Raw genomic sequence first — 14,668 nt, forward strand, 5'->3', positions numbered from 1 at the left:
GCACCGATGATCACACGAAGTAAAGACGAAGATGACACGATTTGACAAGATGCCCTCACGATGGCCTTACGAAGGGCAAAATGGACATATGAATTCAACACGAAAATAAACCTTCGCAAGGTCTTTCAGCAATTTTTTGGCATGCCAAAGATTTTGCCACCGCTCACAAAGTTGCTGCCGGAGCCTGAGAAACTCCACCGGCGGTCATACGATGGCTTAAGATGCCCTCACGAATGGCCTGATGTTGTTATGATCAGAGCCGAATTTGAACATTTCCTTTATCGTGTGTCCATCTGGTGTCAATTTCGGGACAGTGTGACGCGGGCTTAATGAAATCACGCAGCTCTGATAATATTTGTTAATTTTAACATTTCTTCTTCAAATGAAAGAGCACAGCAACAGACTGTAGTGATGATGTCACCTAGAGACAAATGTGACAGTGAATCATGGAAGAGTCTGACAGCAGCGTGGTGAGGACACGATTCTCTGACCTCCAGCTAGAAGCATGACATTCAAATGAAACATAGAAATCAGCAAATGTTACCTGATCATTACTTTAGGTATAATTAAGTAGACAGATGTATGGAAAGTGTATAAAACCGAGTACATATAAGTATTATTTTATAATTTGAAAAAAACGCTTTTTTTCGAATAGCTTTTATGTGGTTTTATTAATGTTTTATCACGTTCTGCTTGTTTATTCTGTGATTTATAGCTGACAATCAGTGGGGGTTTGTATGCTCTACATTAAGCATTTCACCATGTTACAAAGTTTAATTTCTTTATTTTTTACAAAAAATGTAAAGAATAATAAAAATGAAAAATAAAATAGAAAGAAAAACAAAACTGATACAAATACACTCATTCACATGCACACACAGACGAGCTAAAGATATTACTAGTTTATTTGATTCTGTATTTATGTGTTGTTGGATGAAAGAACTTACTACATATATAAATTGTATTATTATTATAATCATTATTATTGATATTATTATTTGTATTAATCTGCAGATTATTTGATGAGGTAGATATTCAGTGGCTGGATGGAATGTATATATAAAGATGGCCGTCCAATAAGAATAACTGAATAAAAAGTGAGATTTTCATCATTCCATGGTTTGATGAAAATCATGGTTTTCTGACCTCTTACTCCTGAAGAAGTCCAAGCGCCATGTTAGAATGCAGTCTATGCCACAATCATAACTCTTATCTGGAGATATTTATTTGGATGAATATATTCTTCCAGGTGAGTTTAGAGAATGAATGCCAAAGAGCACTGAAGCTGAAGGATGGTAGTGATCCAAAGCATTATTGGTTTTTCCATTACTACGTCTGCCAACTGATTGTTCTCATTTCAGTACAAAGAGATGCTTCAACAGTCGCAGGTGCATCACATTTTATGTGTTTATCCTACTATGGAGCATTATGGATGATTCACAATTTAAAAATCTTTCACATCAGCTCGACATTGTTTAAGAAATATATTATAAACAAAGGCTAACACGTGAAAAATGGGGAAGGGGGATGGAAGTAAAATCCATCACAAAAGTCACTCTTCAGTATTGGAGTATTAGTAGCATTTTAACCTTCCCGACACTACTTTTTGAGATCCTTTAGAAGAAATTAAAGACAAAAATTGACATTAGGCTTTAGCACAAAGATCAGCAATTTCACAACTCTGACCCAAGATTAAAAGATTCCAGCAAACTCGGGAGACCTGACGGAACAATATGTGTTACCCTGGTCCCGGATTCATTTCGCAATCTGCATTTTTGTCAGTTTGCAATGATATTTTATTAAGTTCAAAGACAGAAGCTACTAAAAGAGTTGTATACAACTTGAAGAGAAACCTAAAATAACAAAGCGTGTTATTATTAGCTGCGATGTCTGCTTTAGAAAGTGGTGCCCAGCTGCATGAGGCATTCTGCTGATCCGGCCATGAAAAAGACTTTAACTCTAACTTTATATACAGTACGGTGTGACTTCAGCAAACAGCCTTTAGAACAGGACAGAGTGGCGGTATGAGACTCTGCTTCAGTATGTATGCATGACGGGGTTTTGTGATGTAAACTCGTTGCTCTCTTCACATCCACAGAGATATGGCATATGCACAGTTATGTAAGATATGTGGTTCACCCTACATCCAAAAACAAGGGGGGTGGGGGGGGGGGGGGGACTTATTTACATTTTAAAAGTTACTTAGAAATTAGGACATACAGTAACGGAGGGTGACAGTTCGTGTTAAGGCAACATATACCATTTAACTTCAGACTTTATTTTCCTTGTTCTACCTTTAGGAGGTAAAATGGTAAGATAGAGAAGCAGCCACTTTTTTTATTTTGTGTGAGTGTTTGTTTCAGTGGAGCGCCCACTGATTGAAAAGAATAAAAGATGTGGTCATGTGATCAACTGCTGCATTTCCATCTGTGTACAGCAAACACTGTACATAAAGATAATGAGGTGCTATTGTACGTGAGGTCACCATTTTGCCTGTAACAGCTGAGCAGCAATGGTGAAAGGCTTTGCTCATTATAGACTGCATTAACAGCAGGAATGTGCATGTGAACCAGCCTGGCAGGGTTCAGCATGTGGGGCTGGGGGTGTTGGTGCAGAGTGACAGAAGCAGACTGCGCACGGATGGAACAGGTTCCTCCTAAATAATCTTTCTAGTGTTCGGGAATGGTCAATACTGGCTCTTTCTCTACGACCATATTTGCTCTAAGAGTTGCTTTGGTTTAAACATTAATGTAAGGCCCAGATGACACTCCGACAAAACTGTTTATACAACATGGCTGCCTTCCCTCCTCTCTTGCCCTATATGTTTATCTTTTTTGTAGCTAAATAAACTACCCACAAACACTTAAAAACCCATTTGCTAAATCATTAGGGTCTAAAAAATGTGCTAAAAATCGAATCCAGAATTATTGTTTTCTCTCCTTTGATTTGACTGAGCCGAGAGCGGTAGATTGAAGGCGGGGCTTAAGGGAAACTCAAAGACACATAATCGAAGGGCCCAGATACGGAATCTACAGTCGCTCCATGTTGGCTTCATGCCACTGAGCAGCTTTCATAGGAATGAACAGGGCCAAGCTTCCAGTTCTCTGTATGCATCCATGGCTTTCCCACTTACTTCCTGTTCTGGTAACAAGACCAAATATGGGACAATAATGTTGAAGGTCTATGGTAGAAGGTGCACTTATGTGACCTAATTTTGATGTAACCTTGACAAATTGTTTTGTTTGTTTTGAAATGCCAAGAGCTCAATGTCAACTTAAGTTTTTCCCTGTAAATCCCAATTTACACCCAACCTGATTGCAGTTTTGTTTTGTAGGTGTTTTTGAATGGCTGCTTTCAGGTGAAATTATTTACTTTTTTGATGTTCAAGAGTGTCTATTATTTGCCTTTATTCGTTAGCCATTAAATCCGCATTACTGATGATCATTCATCAAAACTTCCATGATGTAAATCTTTTGTAAAAGTATCAATGGTCAACCCTACAATACTGTCACGATATTGATAGAAGTATTTGTTCAAAAATATAGTGATTTTGGTTATCTTCACGACACTCTCCAAATAAAAATGTTATTTTTGCACCCTTAATAAAGCAGCTTGCTGTCTTTTGAAAAATAACAAATGTGAAGTCACTCACATGTGACTTTACTTTTGACTCAAGGTAGGCAGTAGCTAGTACTAGTAGTTCTTGTTCGTTTGAAACTGACTTTTGTGAGTGTAGGCAGAGTAGCAAATGTGGTGTTCCATCAAAAGTCGAAATGTTTAGAGGTTATTTCAACACTTTAACCTTGAGGTGTTGTTACTGTAGATGAAAAGAGTGTAACTAAAGTCATGTCATTAGCATTCACCCTCTGCGGATCTTGACCACTGCACCAAACGTAATGTCCAAAGTGCTGACAGAGCAACCGTCAGACAGACTGACATCAGGGACTCCAGAGGCCTGCTCTCCTAGCATGGCGAAAATACACACCGTGCACTTTTCTCCCTTCATCCGTTGTTTCTCTTTCTTCCTTCCACTTCAAACCCCTGGTGTCTCTATTTTCAGATGCTCGCCTCCTCTATCCCTCCCCATCCATTGCAGCAGTGGGGAAATCCCTTGAAGATGGCGCTCCATCAGTAATGATTTTCTGCTCAGCTGAACAATGAAAGGTACACATGCACTCAGTCTGCCTCGCTCCTTTTCTCTCTCCCTCCGTAAACCCCATCATCCATCCCTCAGTGCATCTCATTAAAGTTTTAAAGCCAAGGTAAGCCAGCACATCAGTGAATCCCTCCATTCGCCCACTCTAAACCTGTCGAACCCCACCCCACCCCTTCCTCATTTTCTCACTATGTCTCACTCTGGGGCTGTGTAAAAATGAGGGAGAAGACAGCTCGGCATGTCTTTATTTAGAAAATAATAAGCATGCAGGAGAGACGGTAACAAACTATGGGAAGGACGGGAGGAGGGAAGTGCTGAGAGGGTCTTCAGAGACTGGTAAAGAGCTCCGGGTCTCAGGGAAAGCTGGAGGCCAGGTTGATGGAGGTGCTGAACACAGCTGGTATGTTTCTCCAGCGCTCTGACTATTCACAATCAAATTGGTTTTCTGTACCAAACCTGGCAGGTGTGTAATATGTCTGAAATTAGTAATGTCCCTCCCAGAAGCACACGGTGTTCCCTCCTCCAGGAAAAACTGATTGTGGCTTGCATTTTTATAGAAATCCAACATTAATTTAGATATAGTTGATCTTTACAAATCTTTTTTAAATATGTTGTTGTTTGAGTGAGTAAAGTCTGAATGAACTTATGAATAAATGCATCATAACTTTGAATATTTTCTTTTGGAGCGTTGGTGTTCATGTAACATTTATGCCTGTATGAGTTTATCAAAATGTGCGAGCTATGTGAGGAAGTTTCATTTATAATGCATACACTTTTCAGTTATACATGACTAAATTCCCCCTGATTCATTTCTCTCCAAAAAGTGAAATGTATTAATATAGATGCTACACGTTTCCCTTGAAACTACAACATGCATTTTCGGAGGCAGAGGGGAGACTCACAGTCAATATTGTCCAGCAGGCTTTTAAAAAATGAATTCTCCTAAATTAAATGTTGGTAAGGGATATCAATATTAATGGCAGAATACTGAGACCTCATTATTCTGAAAATCAGGGTGGGGTGTGGATTTAGAGCGGGGAAAGATCAAGGCAACACTTCAACATTTCTGGCAGAAAAGGAACATTCGGCTTGCTGTGAGACACATCCTGAAGGCTACCTGTCATCCTCACTTTTTTAAACTTATCCGCCTCTTTTAAATTTGTAGTTGAAAATGTGTTAAATCATTACTTTGAGTTAGTTTGAGCAAACTGAATTCAGTTATTAAAAAGCTGTACGGTTAAGCCATGATTTATGGCAGCACAGGGGGTTCGTGCACTGCAGATAGATTAGATTAGAATCTTTAATGACCACACAGCCAGGCTGGTGGAATTCGTGTTCAGTGCAGATTATTACAGCTTAGAGAGACTGTATGTGAGCAGGTAAAGTAGTGCATGGAAGATAAGGTGCTCATCAATACACAATTCAAGTGGGAAGAGGATTAGATGAACGGTTCTCAAGATATGTTGAGGATAAACACAGTGACAGACAGAGATCCCTTTCTTCCTAATTTGATGTTTCCAAGTTGCAAGAATTGTTTTGAAGCAAAAAGGAAATAATGGTAATAGAAACACATAGAAGACACTTTCTGCTGCTTAGTTCCAGTGGGAAACTGAAATAATAATAATAATGAGTATGTATTCTTTCCTTTGAAAAAAGGACAAACGCACAATCACTATCAAACAGGCATTTGTCAAAGCAGTCATATTAGGTCAAACATTTCTTTGTTCTATTCAATTATTTCTGTAAACCCTGGCAGTGTGACTGCTAAACAACATCAACAATATCAAAACCTTGAAATCAGAATAGCTTGATCGAATTCAGCCATTATTCATTTAACTATGTGCACCTGTGCTTTCCCTACTGCATTTCCACAGCATGGTAAACCACTCCAAACTCTATCACAATCACTCTTTTACGTAAGAGTTGTAGATAGTACCTGGTACTATTTTTAGTACCACCTCGTTTGAGTTTCTAGATATGTCTATTCTAGCAGGTAGATTCAGAATCATTTTTGAAATATTGGACAGAACTGTCAGCTAAATACAAGTTAGCAAGCTAGCTAGCCAACTTTGTTGTGTCAGTCAGAGGGTAGGCTAAACACACAATATACACACACTTCTAAGAAGCATTGTCAGTCTGTGAGTTTCCAGCTAGCTTACAGCTCACGTACAGTTGGTACAGCTGTTCAGGGTATTTGAAAAAATACAGTCCACCAAAAAAATGTACCCTGAAAAAAGTGCCACTTTCTGTTAGAACACACCTTAACAAGGTGGGGGAAGTACCTATCTCAGATTAAAAACCAAGCGTTCTTTTCTAATGTCCAGCAGGGGGCGACACCGCTTGTTTGCAAAAGAAGCCAGAATGTATCGAAGTCTATGAGGAAAAATACCCTTTTTCTAACAAGATTTCTTCGCTCAATAAACATTTACCTAATCATGGTCTCGTTAGTCTCAAATCTTCTTCAATAGAGAATCATGTTCATTTGGTAAATGAGGTTCCATTCCCATCCCGACAATAGCACACATTTAGTACGTGGTTACCTTGTGATTGACACTTGGCTAAAGAGGCAGCCTGTCAACTGGGATAGAGGTGTAGCAAGACCTTCTAGCTCAGGGGTGCCCAACCTTTTTTGAACCGAGAGCTACTTTTAAAGTTGCCAGTCTGCCGAGATCTACCAGTCCAAATAGAGAGGTGTAGCCCTTACTGACAGCCTACTACCAGGTAAATACACACTTTTACTTGTATAAAATTGACCTTTGTACGATTAATACTTCATAAAATACTGCAGATCCTTTATCTTACCTCTTTCTAATCTACACACATAAGTATTTAATTGAAGTTACACAACAGTGTTGTTGATACAGAGTTGGAGTTTATTCACACGTCACACAGTGGGTAATGTTTTCAAGAAACATTGAACAGTGCTGCCACATATGACACAGGAAAAAAAGAAAAGGCTGAACCCTTTCTTTGCCATTATATAAAAATAGTGTTGCTACAAAAGTATAAAATAGGCTTACTAATAAGACAACTCAGATCTGAAGCTACACAGGAATCTGCCCTGGGGCAGAATTAGGAGGGAATCCCGTCTCGTAGCGGTTGTGCACTGTTTTGAAATGCCGCTCCTAAGTTACTCTTCTTCGATAAAGCCACGCTCGCATTGCAGATGAGACAGATGGACTTTGAATTGGAATAGATACAAAAATAATCATCCTCCCACTCGGAGTGAAAATTATATATTTCTGGCTTTTTTGCTTCTGCCATAATTGCGGTCTTGTGTGTGTGCGGACTGTCACTCCTGCCCACCAGCCACGCCCCGACACATGGGGTCACGCCGGCCAATCACAAAGCTTTGATGCGTTGAAGTGCATTATTCTGGCACAGGAAGATTATGTTATAGGACATTAACGATAAAACAGGTCGACTGGTTGGGCACCCCTGTTCTAGCTCCACCCTCTAGTACAGAAATGGTCCCTTCTGGCTTAAATAAAACAAGATGGATCCACGTTGACTACAGCCACTTATTATGCAGTATACACCTTATGATTTTACCTGAGTTCTGCCACTCGCACCAAGCTAAATATATATGAAAATATTTGTATTATACTCAAGTTAAGTTGTACCCATGCCTAAAACAGACAGACGATTCATCTCTCTGTGTGTGTGTGTGTGTGTGTGTGTGTGTGTGTGTGTGTGTGTGTGTGTGTGTGTGTGTGTGTGTGTGTGTGTGTGTGTGTGTGTGTGTGTGTGTGTGAAAAAGACTGCAATTGAATGTGAGGCAAGAAGTGAGATCTGCTGCAGATTGAGAGAGATCTGAGCGTATTGTGAAGCAGGTAAAGTCCACAAGGGACGTCGTGACTCTCTTATCTAATGGCTTTTGTGATACAGCCATATAAATATATATGAAAATATTTGTATTATACTCAAGTTAAGTTGTACCCATGCCTAAAACAGACAGACGATTCATCTCTCTGTGTGTGTGTGTGTGTGTGTGTGTGTGTGTGTGTGTGTGTGTGTGTGTGTGTGTGTGTGTGTGTGTGTGTGTGTGTGTGTGTGTGTGTGGTGTGTGTGTGTGTGTGTGTGTGTGTGTGTGTGTGTGTGTGTGTGTGTGTGTGTGTGTGTGTGTGTGTGTGTGTGTGTGTGTGTGTGTGTGTGTGTGTACAGTGGATCGGAGATGATGCAATCACCTTTGCCTGGGTGTGCAAGCCCCCATGCTCGGTGCCCCACAGACAGCTGACGGTCTGATGCAACCCGTGTGCTCCGTGGTTCAGCTTGAAGCTCCATCAGAACTCTCCTCTGAATCATGCATCAGGCTGCTTTACATCATGCAACTGTATCAGCCTAGTCCGAACACATTTAACCTCAATATCTTTCACCAAGTTTAACCGAGTGTCCTCTGCGGGGATCATCAACCTTGCATCGCTGTGGGTGAGGTTGGTTTACATTTCTCATTTAAGCTGAATATTTCTTATCAGAGCTGAATACTGAGCAGGGTCGGAGCTCAGAGGAAGGTTTGGACATATTATTATGTCCTCAGTATCAAAGAAACCTGCCACGAACTAGCTCAACAAACTGCTTCCTTTGAGGTTAACAGTAAAGTCGCTAAAGCCTACGCCATTTACTTTTCTAAATTTGAACTTTTTTCAGTGTGTATACAGTGTTTCCCTCCTGCTCTACTGTTTCCTAAATGCCTATTCTGCATATGCTTATACCGTATGACGAAAATGTTTAAATGTCAAAATAAAGTCAAATGGAGTTGCCAATTAACGCTGGTACTCTTTTAAAGTAACCAAATTATAACATTTGCATAATATTAATATTTGCATGCCAATGTTCACACAACATGCACTAATAATCCCACTAATGTATGCACGCAAACAGTATTAATTATAATATGTGCAAAATATCAGAAATGTCAGGGAAAGTATTCTCATTTTTTTAACATAACACAAATGTAATGTCCTGTGAGTTAATTATGCACAAATGTAATACTATCAGGAATGTTCTTTTTAAATCAACTGATTAGAACGATATACATTTTTTTAGGATTGTGTTATTTTGATAGGTCCATGTGCATGACAAGTTTTTTTGGTGCATTTTGAACTTAACGACATGTTTCTACGGTGACAGTATTGCACTTTGCACCATCATTTGTGATTACATTTCTTTTACATTTTGATTACAATTTGTTGTTTTATTTATTCAGGAGGAAGTTGTTTAATGCCTCTGTTTTTATATACTGCAGGTTAACAGATAATTGGCTCAAAACAGAATCAGATAGCTCAGATAATCAAGATTCAGTCTGAACTATTTATATTTATTCAAACTATAATATCTGTTCATCTTCCATATGCTACGGTACGGTTGCTTTGCCATGGACTAAAACTGCATTGGTTAGCAGTGTGAAAATCATTTTCTAAAAACAGATAGCTTATGGAAATAGCACATTACATATAGCTATATACTAGTTTTGTTTGGATACGTATTCGATTGTGTACGGTTTGTGGGGGTTGCATTCTATCTCTACAAATAGAAATGTTGGCAAATCCTCACAAGAGAAAAACACAGACGAGGTGTTAAGTGCCCATCAGCGCAAACACAAGGATAACAGAGGTTTCTGGGCGTGGGATTTAGAGAAAACAGTACCCCTAAAGGCCCGGACACACCAAGCTGACACCAAAGAACACGTCCCGACGGAACGTCGCCTCACGTCGCCTCACGTCGCCTCACGTCGCCTCACGTCGCCTCACGTCGCCTCACGTCGCCTCACGTCGCCTCACGTCGCCTCACGTCGCCTCACGTCGCAAAGACTTCAGCCGACGGCCAAGTTGCACGTACGAACTGCGCATGCGTGAGCGGCAATAACTCTCCTTACCAGCAGGCGGCGGTAGTGTGTATTCGTCATTCAAAAGAGGCAACAACCGGAAGACAGACTGTGTGATACACCGAGAGAGAAGAACAGACTGCGTGATATAAACAAACAACAAATAGCGTGTGCGTTCCATTTTCACTCTACAGCCAGAAGCTCATGGGGCTTTCCCCAACCTGTGTTGAGAGCTGGAGTTAAATGAAATCTCAGATTTGCCTTCTTAATAGTTTGTTTGGGTCCCTCACTTCCGTTTCGCTTCTCATGCACTGATTCGCTAAGCTGAACAGCCAATCAGAGTGATTTCTTTGGCCTACGGCCTTTGGCCGACCGATTCAACATGTCGAATCGGCGGCGGAAGGTGTCGGCACGGCCGAAATCTGAGTAGGGCGACACGACGCTCATTGACGACCCGACATCTATCGACGCCGAAAATCGGCTCGGTGTGTAAGGACCTTAAGAAGCAGGGCGGTACTGGTGTGAAGGGGGACATGTGTGTTTATGTATGAAGCTACAGAGAAATATAGCATTATCAAGCAGATCATTAATCCACAACGGTAAAATAAAGAGTATTCCAACTTTAAAAATAAGTTCATTATATATGGGATAGCCTTTAAATGTTCCTCTGTGGAAGTATTTTTGGTTGAGAGACATTAATAAAGGATAGGCTAGCCACAGCAGGACTGAAGGGATCGTGGGGATAAAAGTTATTCAAATTATCCATATTGAAAACTTTCTTTTAAAATGTCTTACCCGCTGAGAGAGACCATAACCAGTTCCTCCTCTCGCTGTTTAAAGCCTGTTTGGGCTCATTATTGGAAAACACTGCTTAAATGTTAACAGTTCGGTGACAAAAACCCCAGCTCTTCCTTACTTCAGCATAAATGTAAGGCCATATCGTGAATGTACCATCTGGAATGTTGGAAATGTAAATACTTAGTGATAAACTGTGCTGCAGAGAGAAGGGAAAGAGTTGGAGATAACGTTACCATCGGAGGGCGATCTTGATGGGCGTGGTGAGGCAGGAGGTGAAGAGGTCGGCTGGGAGGTCAGGGTTCATGGGTAGCAGCTCGCTGGCCTCGCAGGCCGCCAGCTGGATGCAGTTCTTCATGGAGGGAGGCAGGGGCATCTGAGCCAGCGGGTGGCTGGGGTTGATGGCTGCCACCTGAACACAGAAAACATGACAGTTACCACCTGAGTTACACTAAGGAATGATCCCTAGGTTAAAGGTGGGGTAGATCATTTTGGAGAAACCAGCTCGAATGCTCTAGAATTTGAAAATACGTAATAAGTTTGTGCACAGATGGAAGGCTGACAGGCAGGTAGGCCATCCAATCATTTTAGCCGGGCCGGCTAAAATGATTGGTCGTGCTTTTTACAGTACTACGGCTTCCACAGATGACATTTTTTATGGATTTTTTGTCAAAGCACTTAAGATATTCATTGCTATCGGGATGTTAAGAGCATTCCATGGAATATAACAAAAAGTGTATCTCGAGCCGGTTTCTCAAACTTACCTACCCCACCTTTAAGTGAATGAATGCGATTCTGTTAAAATCATCATGGACACAGCATCGTACTCGCAGTAAAACTAAGTCTCTGCATTTACCCCATCCTAGTATTAGTAGCAGTGGGCAGCTATTATACAGCCCTGGGAGCAGTGTGGGGGTCTGGTGCCTTGGTGAACAGGCCTATAAAAGTACCAGTTTACTCTGTGTACTTGGTCCATTCTGGGACTTGAACCAGCAACCCTTCCCAAGTTAAGTCCCTTCAGACTGAGCTATTACCCAAAATATGTCCATGTAAAAGAATAAGGGTTGAAATATCAGCTGTTCTTTTAAAACTGCAGCAATCACAGAAAGTGATCTCACTATGAATCTGGTTTTCAGACCAAAACATTAAAGGGATAGTTCAGATTTTTTTGAAGTGGGGTTGTTTAAGGAAACTATCCATAATCAGTGTTTTCAATCCTCTAGATCCAGACATTTGGTCATGGGAATAAATGACAGAGGGATCAGAGGGAAGAGGAGCTGTGGGACAGACAAGGAGACTTTAAAGAAGGGAAACTCGTTTGTGGACAGTTTTTAAGTCTGTCAGAGCCAACCAACACTTCCCTTTGTGACATCCCATTTTGCTCAAACACATTTATGGTAAAAATGTGTTTGAGCAAAATGTGGATGTGGTTCCCCTCTACCGTGCAGATTGCTTTTCTCTTGTTTGCTCTGGGAGTGTATTAGATATAACTACAAATAAGAATAGTCATAACATTGTGCCACAACATTGTGCCACATTGCAACATTGTGGCGTTATAGAGTAGTGCAGGAATGAGTCCTCAAAAAAAGTTTGCATTTGACCCGTCAATGTTTAACAGGATTTTGGTTAGATCAGCGCCGTATAGATAGGTGCCTATAATAAGGTCTCAGGTTAACACAAGCTGAAGATATTTTCACATTTAGTTCTACGACAAAGTATGGCAGTTGCTAATTAGTAGCTGAATGAGACTACTGAACGTCATTATGCCAAACATCAGCCACCTTTAGCTTTGTGGTGTTTATGAGCAGCCATGGGAAGGATTTAGGCTTTATAAATCATAAAGGTGGTGATATGTGGAGTTTATCCTGCTGAACAAAACGTGGCATTATCATGAACGTGTATTCTGCAATATATGGAAATCCACTGGGAAAATCCCATTGCTTTTTGTTGAGGGAGCCCTTGCCATGCTAACTTCAAGGTGGCCCTACAAAAATATGTAATCACTGCACCACTGTGTTGGAGGAAGTTGGACTTTAGACACTGCAATGGGTGCAAGGTGAGAGGACAACAGAAGAAGACAGAATGATGAACTGGAGACCAGGTAAGACATTTGAACACAAGTTCAGGATTTGAACACAAGTTCAGGACAGAAAGAGAAAGAGGTCGGAGTAGAAAGAAGACCTCCATACTTAGTAAAAACTAATCTCGAGTCTCAGTGTGCACATGTCCCATAAGGCAACAGGTGAAGGCATCAGCCCCCTGCTACACCTACACCATCCTGCTCTAGCTGTTGTCATCATTTCCCCAAGCTGTTTGTGCTTCTCAGATTTGCCATCAAATCATCACACTCAGAAACTTTTCTACAAAGGCAAATCTGATATTCATTTGAGCACTTCAGGCAACAGTCTTCACTGAGAACAGGAATGTATACATTGTTCCCAGGGTGAGCTCATTCTCATTTGAAAGTGTTTACTATGAACGGAGATGTTTTTCTCCACGTAGAAGCCGCTGTGTTGTGTTTACCACGTAGAAAATTGAAAACCATTTAAAATTGAAATCTCACTAAGAGTTAAACTCCTTTCTGGTACAGTTATGAACAGCATGGAATAAGTAATGAGAGTTGTTTTTAAGGGATGTTCTCTCTGGTGCATTAAAACAGTAGGAAGATGTGATTTCAGAAAATACAAATTAGAGTTTTTGCACGTCTGCCACCTTGTTCTTTCACAAAAAAAACGAATAACTGATGCTCAGCGTGACACATTTTGAGAACATTATGATAATGTTATGTTTTATCGATCCCAGTGAGGAAATGTTCCTCTTGCTTCCCCCTTTAGCAGGCGGTCTTTAGTGGTAAAGCCTCTTGTCTATTCTTAAAACAGAATGAGTGGTTATTTCCACACAGAGCGACGGCTCAGTCAATACTTGCAAATGTGAAAAATGGAGGAGGGATGAATATGATGAGTTCTATTTGGAGATCATTGTGCTATTGTACTATGGATTTGTTTTCTAGGAGTTCGATATGGAGTGTCTTTTGGTAAGTACACTTTAATGATAAAGGCAGCAAGACTTCCCTTTCACATCACTGACTGACTTAGAAACAGATTAGGGAGAGAGATTAGAGTAATATCATTGCTTGTATTGCCTCTTTCTTTAAAACAGTCTCAACCATTATTTTGATAAAAGTGGAGATTTTCAGTTATCATTTTTTCTAAATTGCATAACTCCGAGGAAGCGCTCTTTATTATTAGGAAAGCTGGTCCACCTTAAAAGGTATACTTACAGAAGCTCAGTCTGTAGGGACGTGCCTTGGGAACTGAATGGTCAGCAGTTCAAGTCCCGATCGGATCAAAAATATGGAGTGTTGACTGGTAGCTCGATAAGCGCTACTACTGGCACGGCCGGGGTGTCCTTGAGCAAGTTGCGACCCCCCCAACTGCAACCCCAACCCTCTCTTAACAACCCCAACAGCGCCGGAACACTGGCAGCCTCTTCGCTCTCCCAACGCTCGTTATTAGTCTGGTCTATAGGTCCTGTTTGTCAGAGGCAATCTACACCGTAACACTACTTTATGAACCATTATAAGCGTTTGGGAGAACTACAGTGTGATTAAAGTAACAAAGCCAAAGTGTCTCTAGAGGCGGGACCCTGTTCATTGCTATGAAACTTGCTAATTGGCGCATGAAGCCAAAATTGCCTGACTTGTGAGTATAAAAATATCCGGACCCTCTGAGATTCTAGGCCAATAGAGAATGCACATTTGCGTTTCACCAAGCCCCGCCTCCAAACTGCTGCATCACAGCAGTGTCACCAAGATGGAATTATCGATCTATCCTTGGTAGTTGATTTACCACAAAATGTCTTATTCATTGATTTACAGATGTCTTTTTCCCAAT

At 40.7% G+C, this 14,668-nt stretch overlaps 1 protein-coding gene across 5 annotated transcripts in view; it reads right to left on the bottom strand.

The window, feature by feature from the left end:
• Positions 1–14,668, bottom strand: part of rptor (regulatory associated protein of MTOR, complex 1) — a 219,666-nt gene that overhangs the window by 130,444 nt on the left and 74,554 nt on the right. For all 5 annotated transcript variants that reach the window (XM_034130268.1, XM_034130259.1, XM_034130240.1 and 2 more), the window contains exon 7: positions 11,012–11,187. In XM_034130268.1, coding sequence (XP_033986159.1) covers positions 11,012–11,187 — 176 coding nt within the window. The remainder of the gene's footprint in view (positions 1–11,011; positions 11,188–14,668) is intronic.

Source organism: Trematomus bernacchii, unplaced genomic scaffold (genome assembly GCF_902827165.1).
Source record: "Trematomus bernacchii unplaced genomic scaffold, fTreBer1.1, whole genome shotgun sequence".
NCBI classification, from domain to species: domain Eukaryota; kingdom Metazoa; phylum Chordata; class Actinopteri; order Perciformes; family Nototheniidae; genus Trematomus; species Trematomus bernacchii.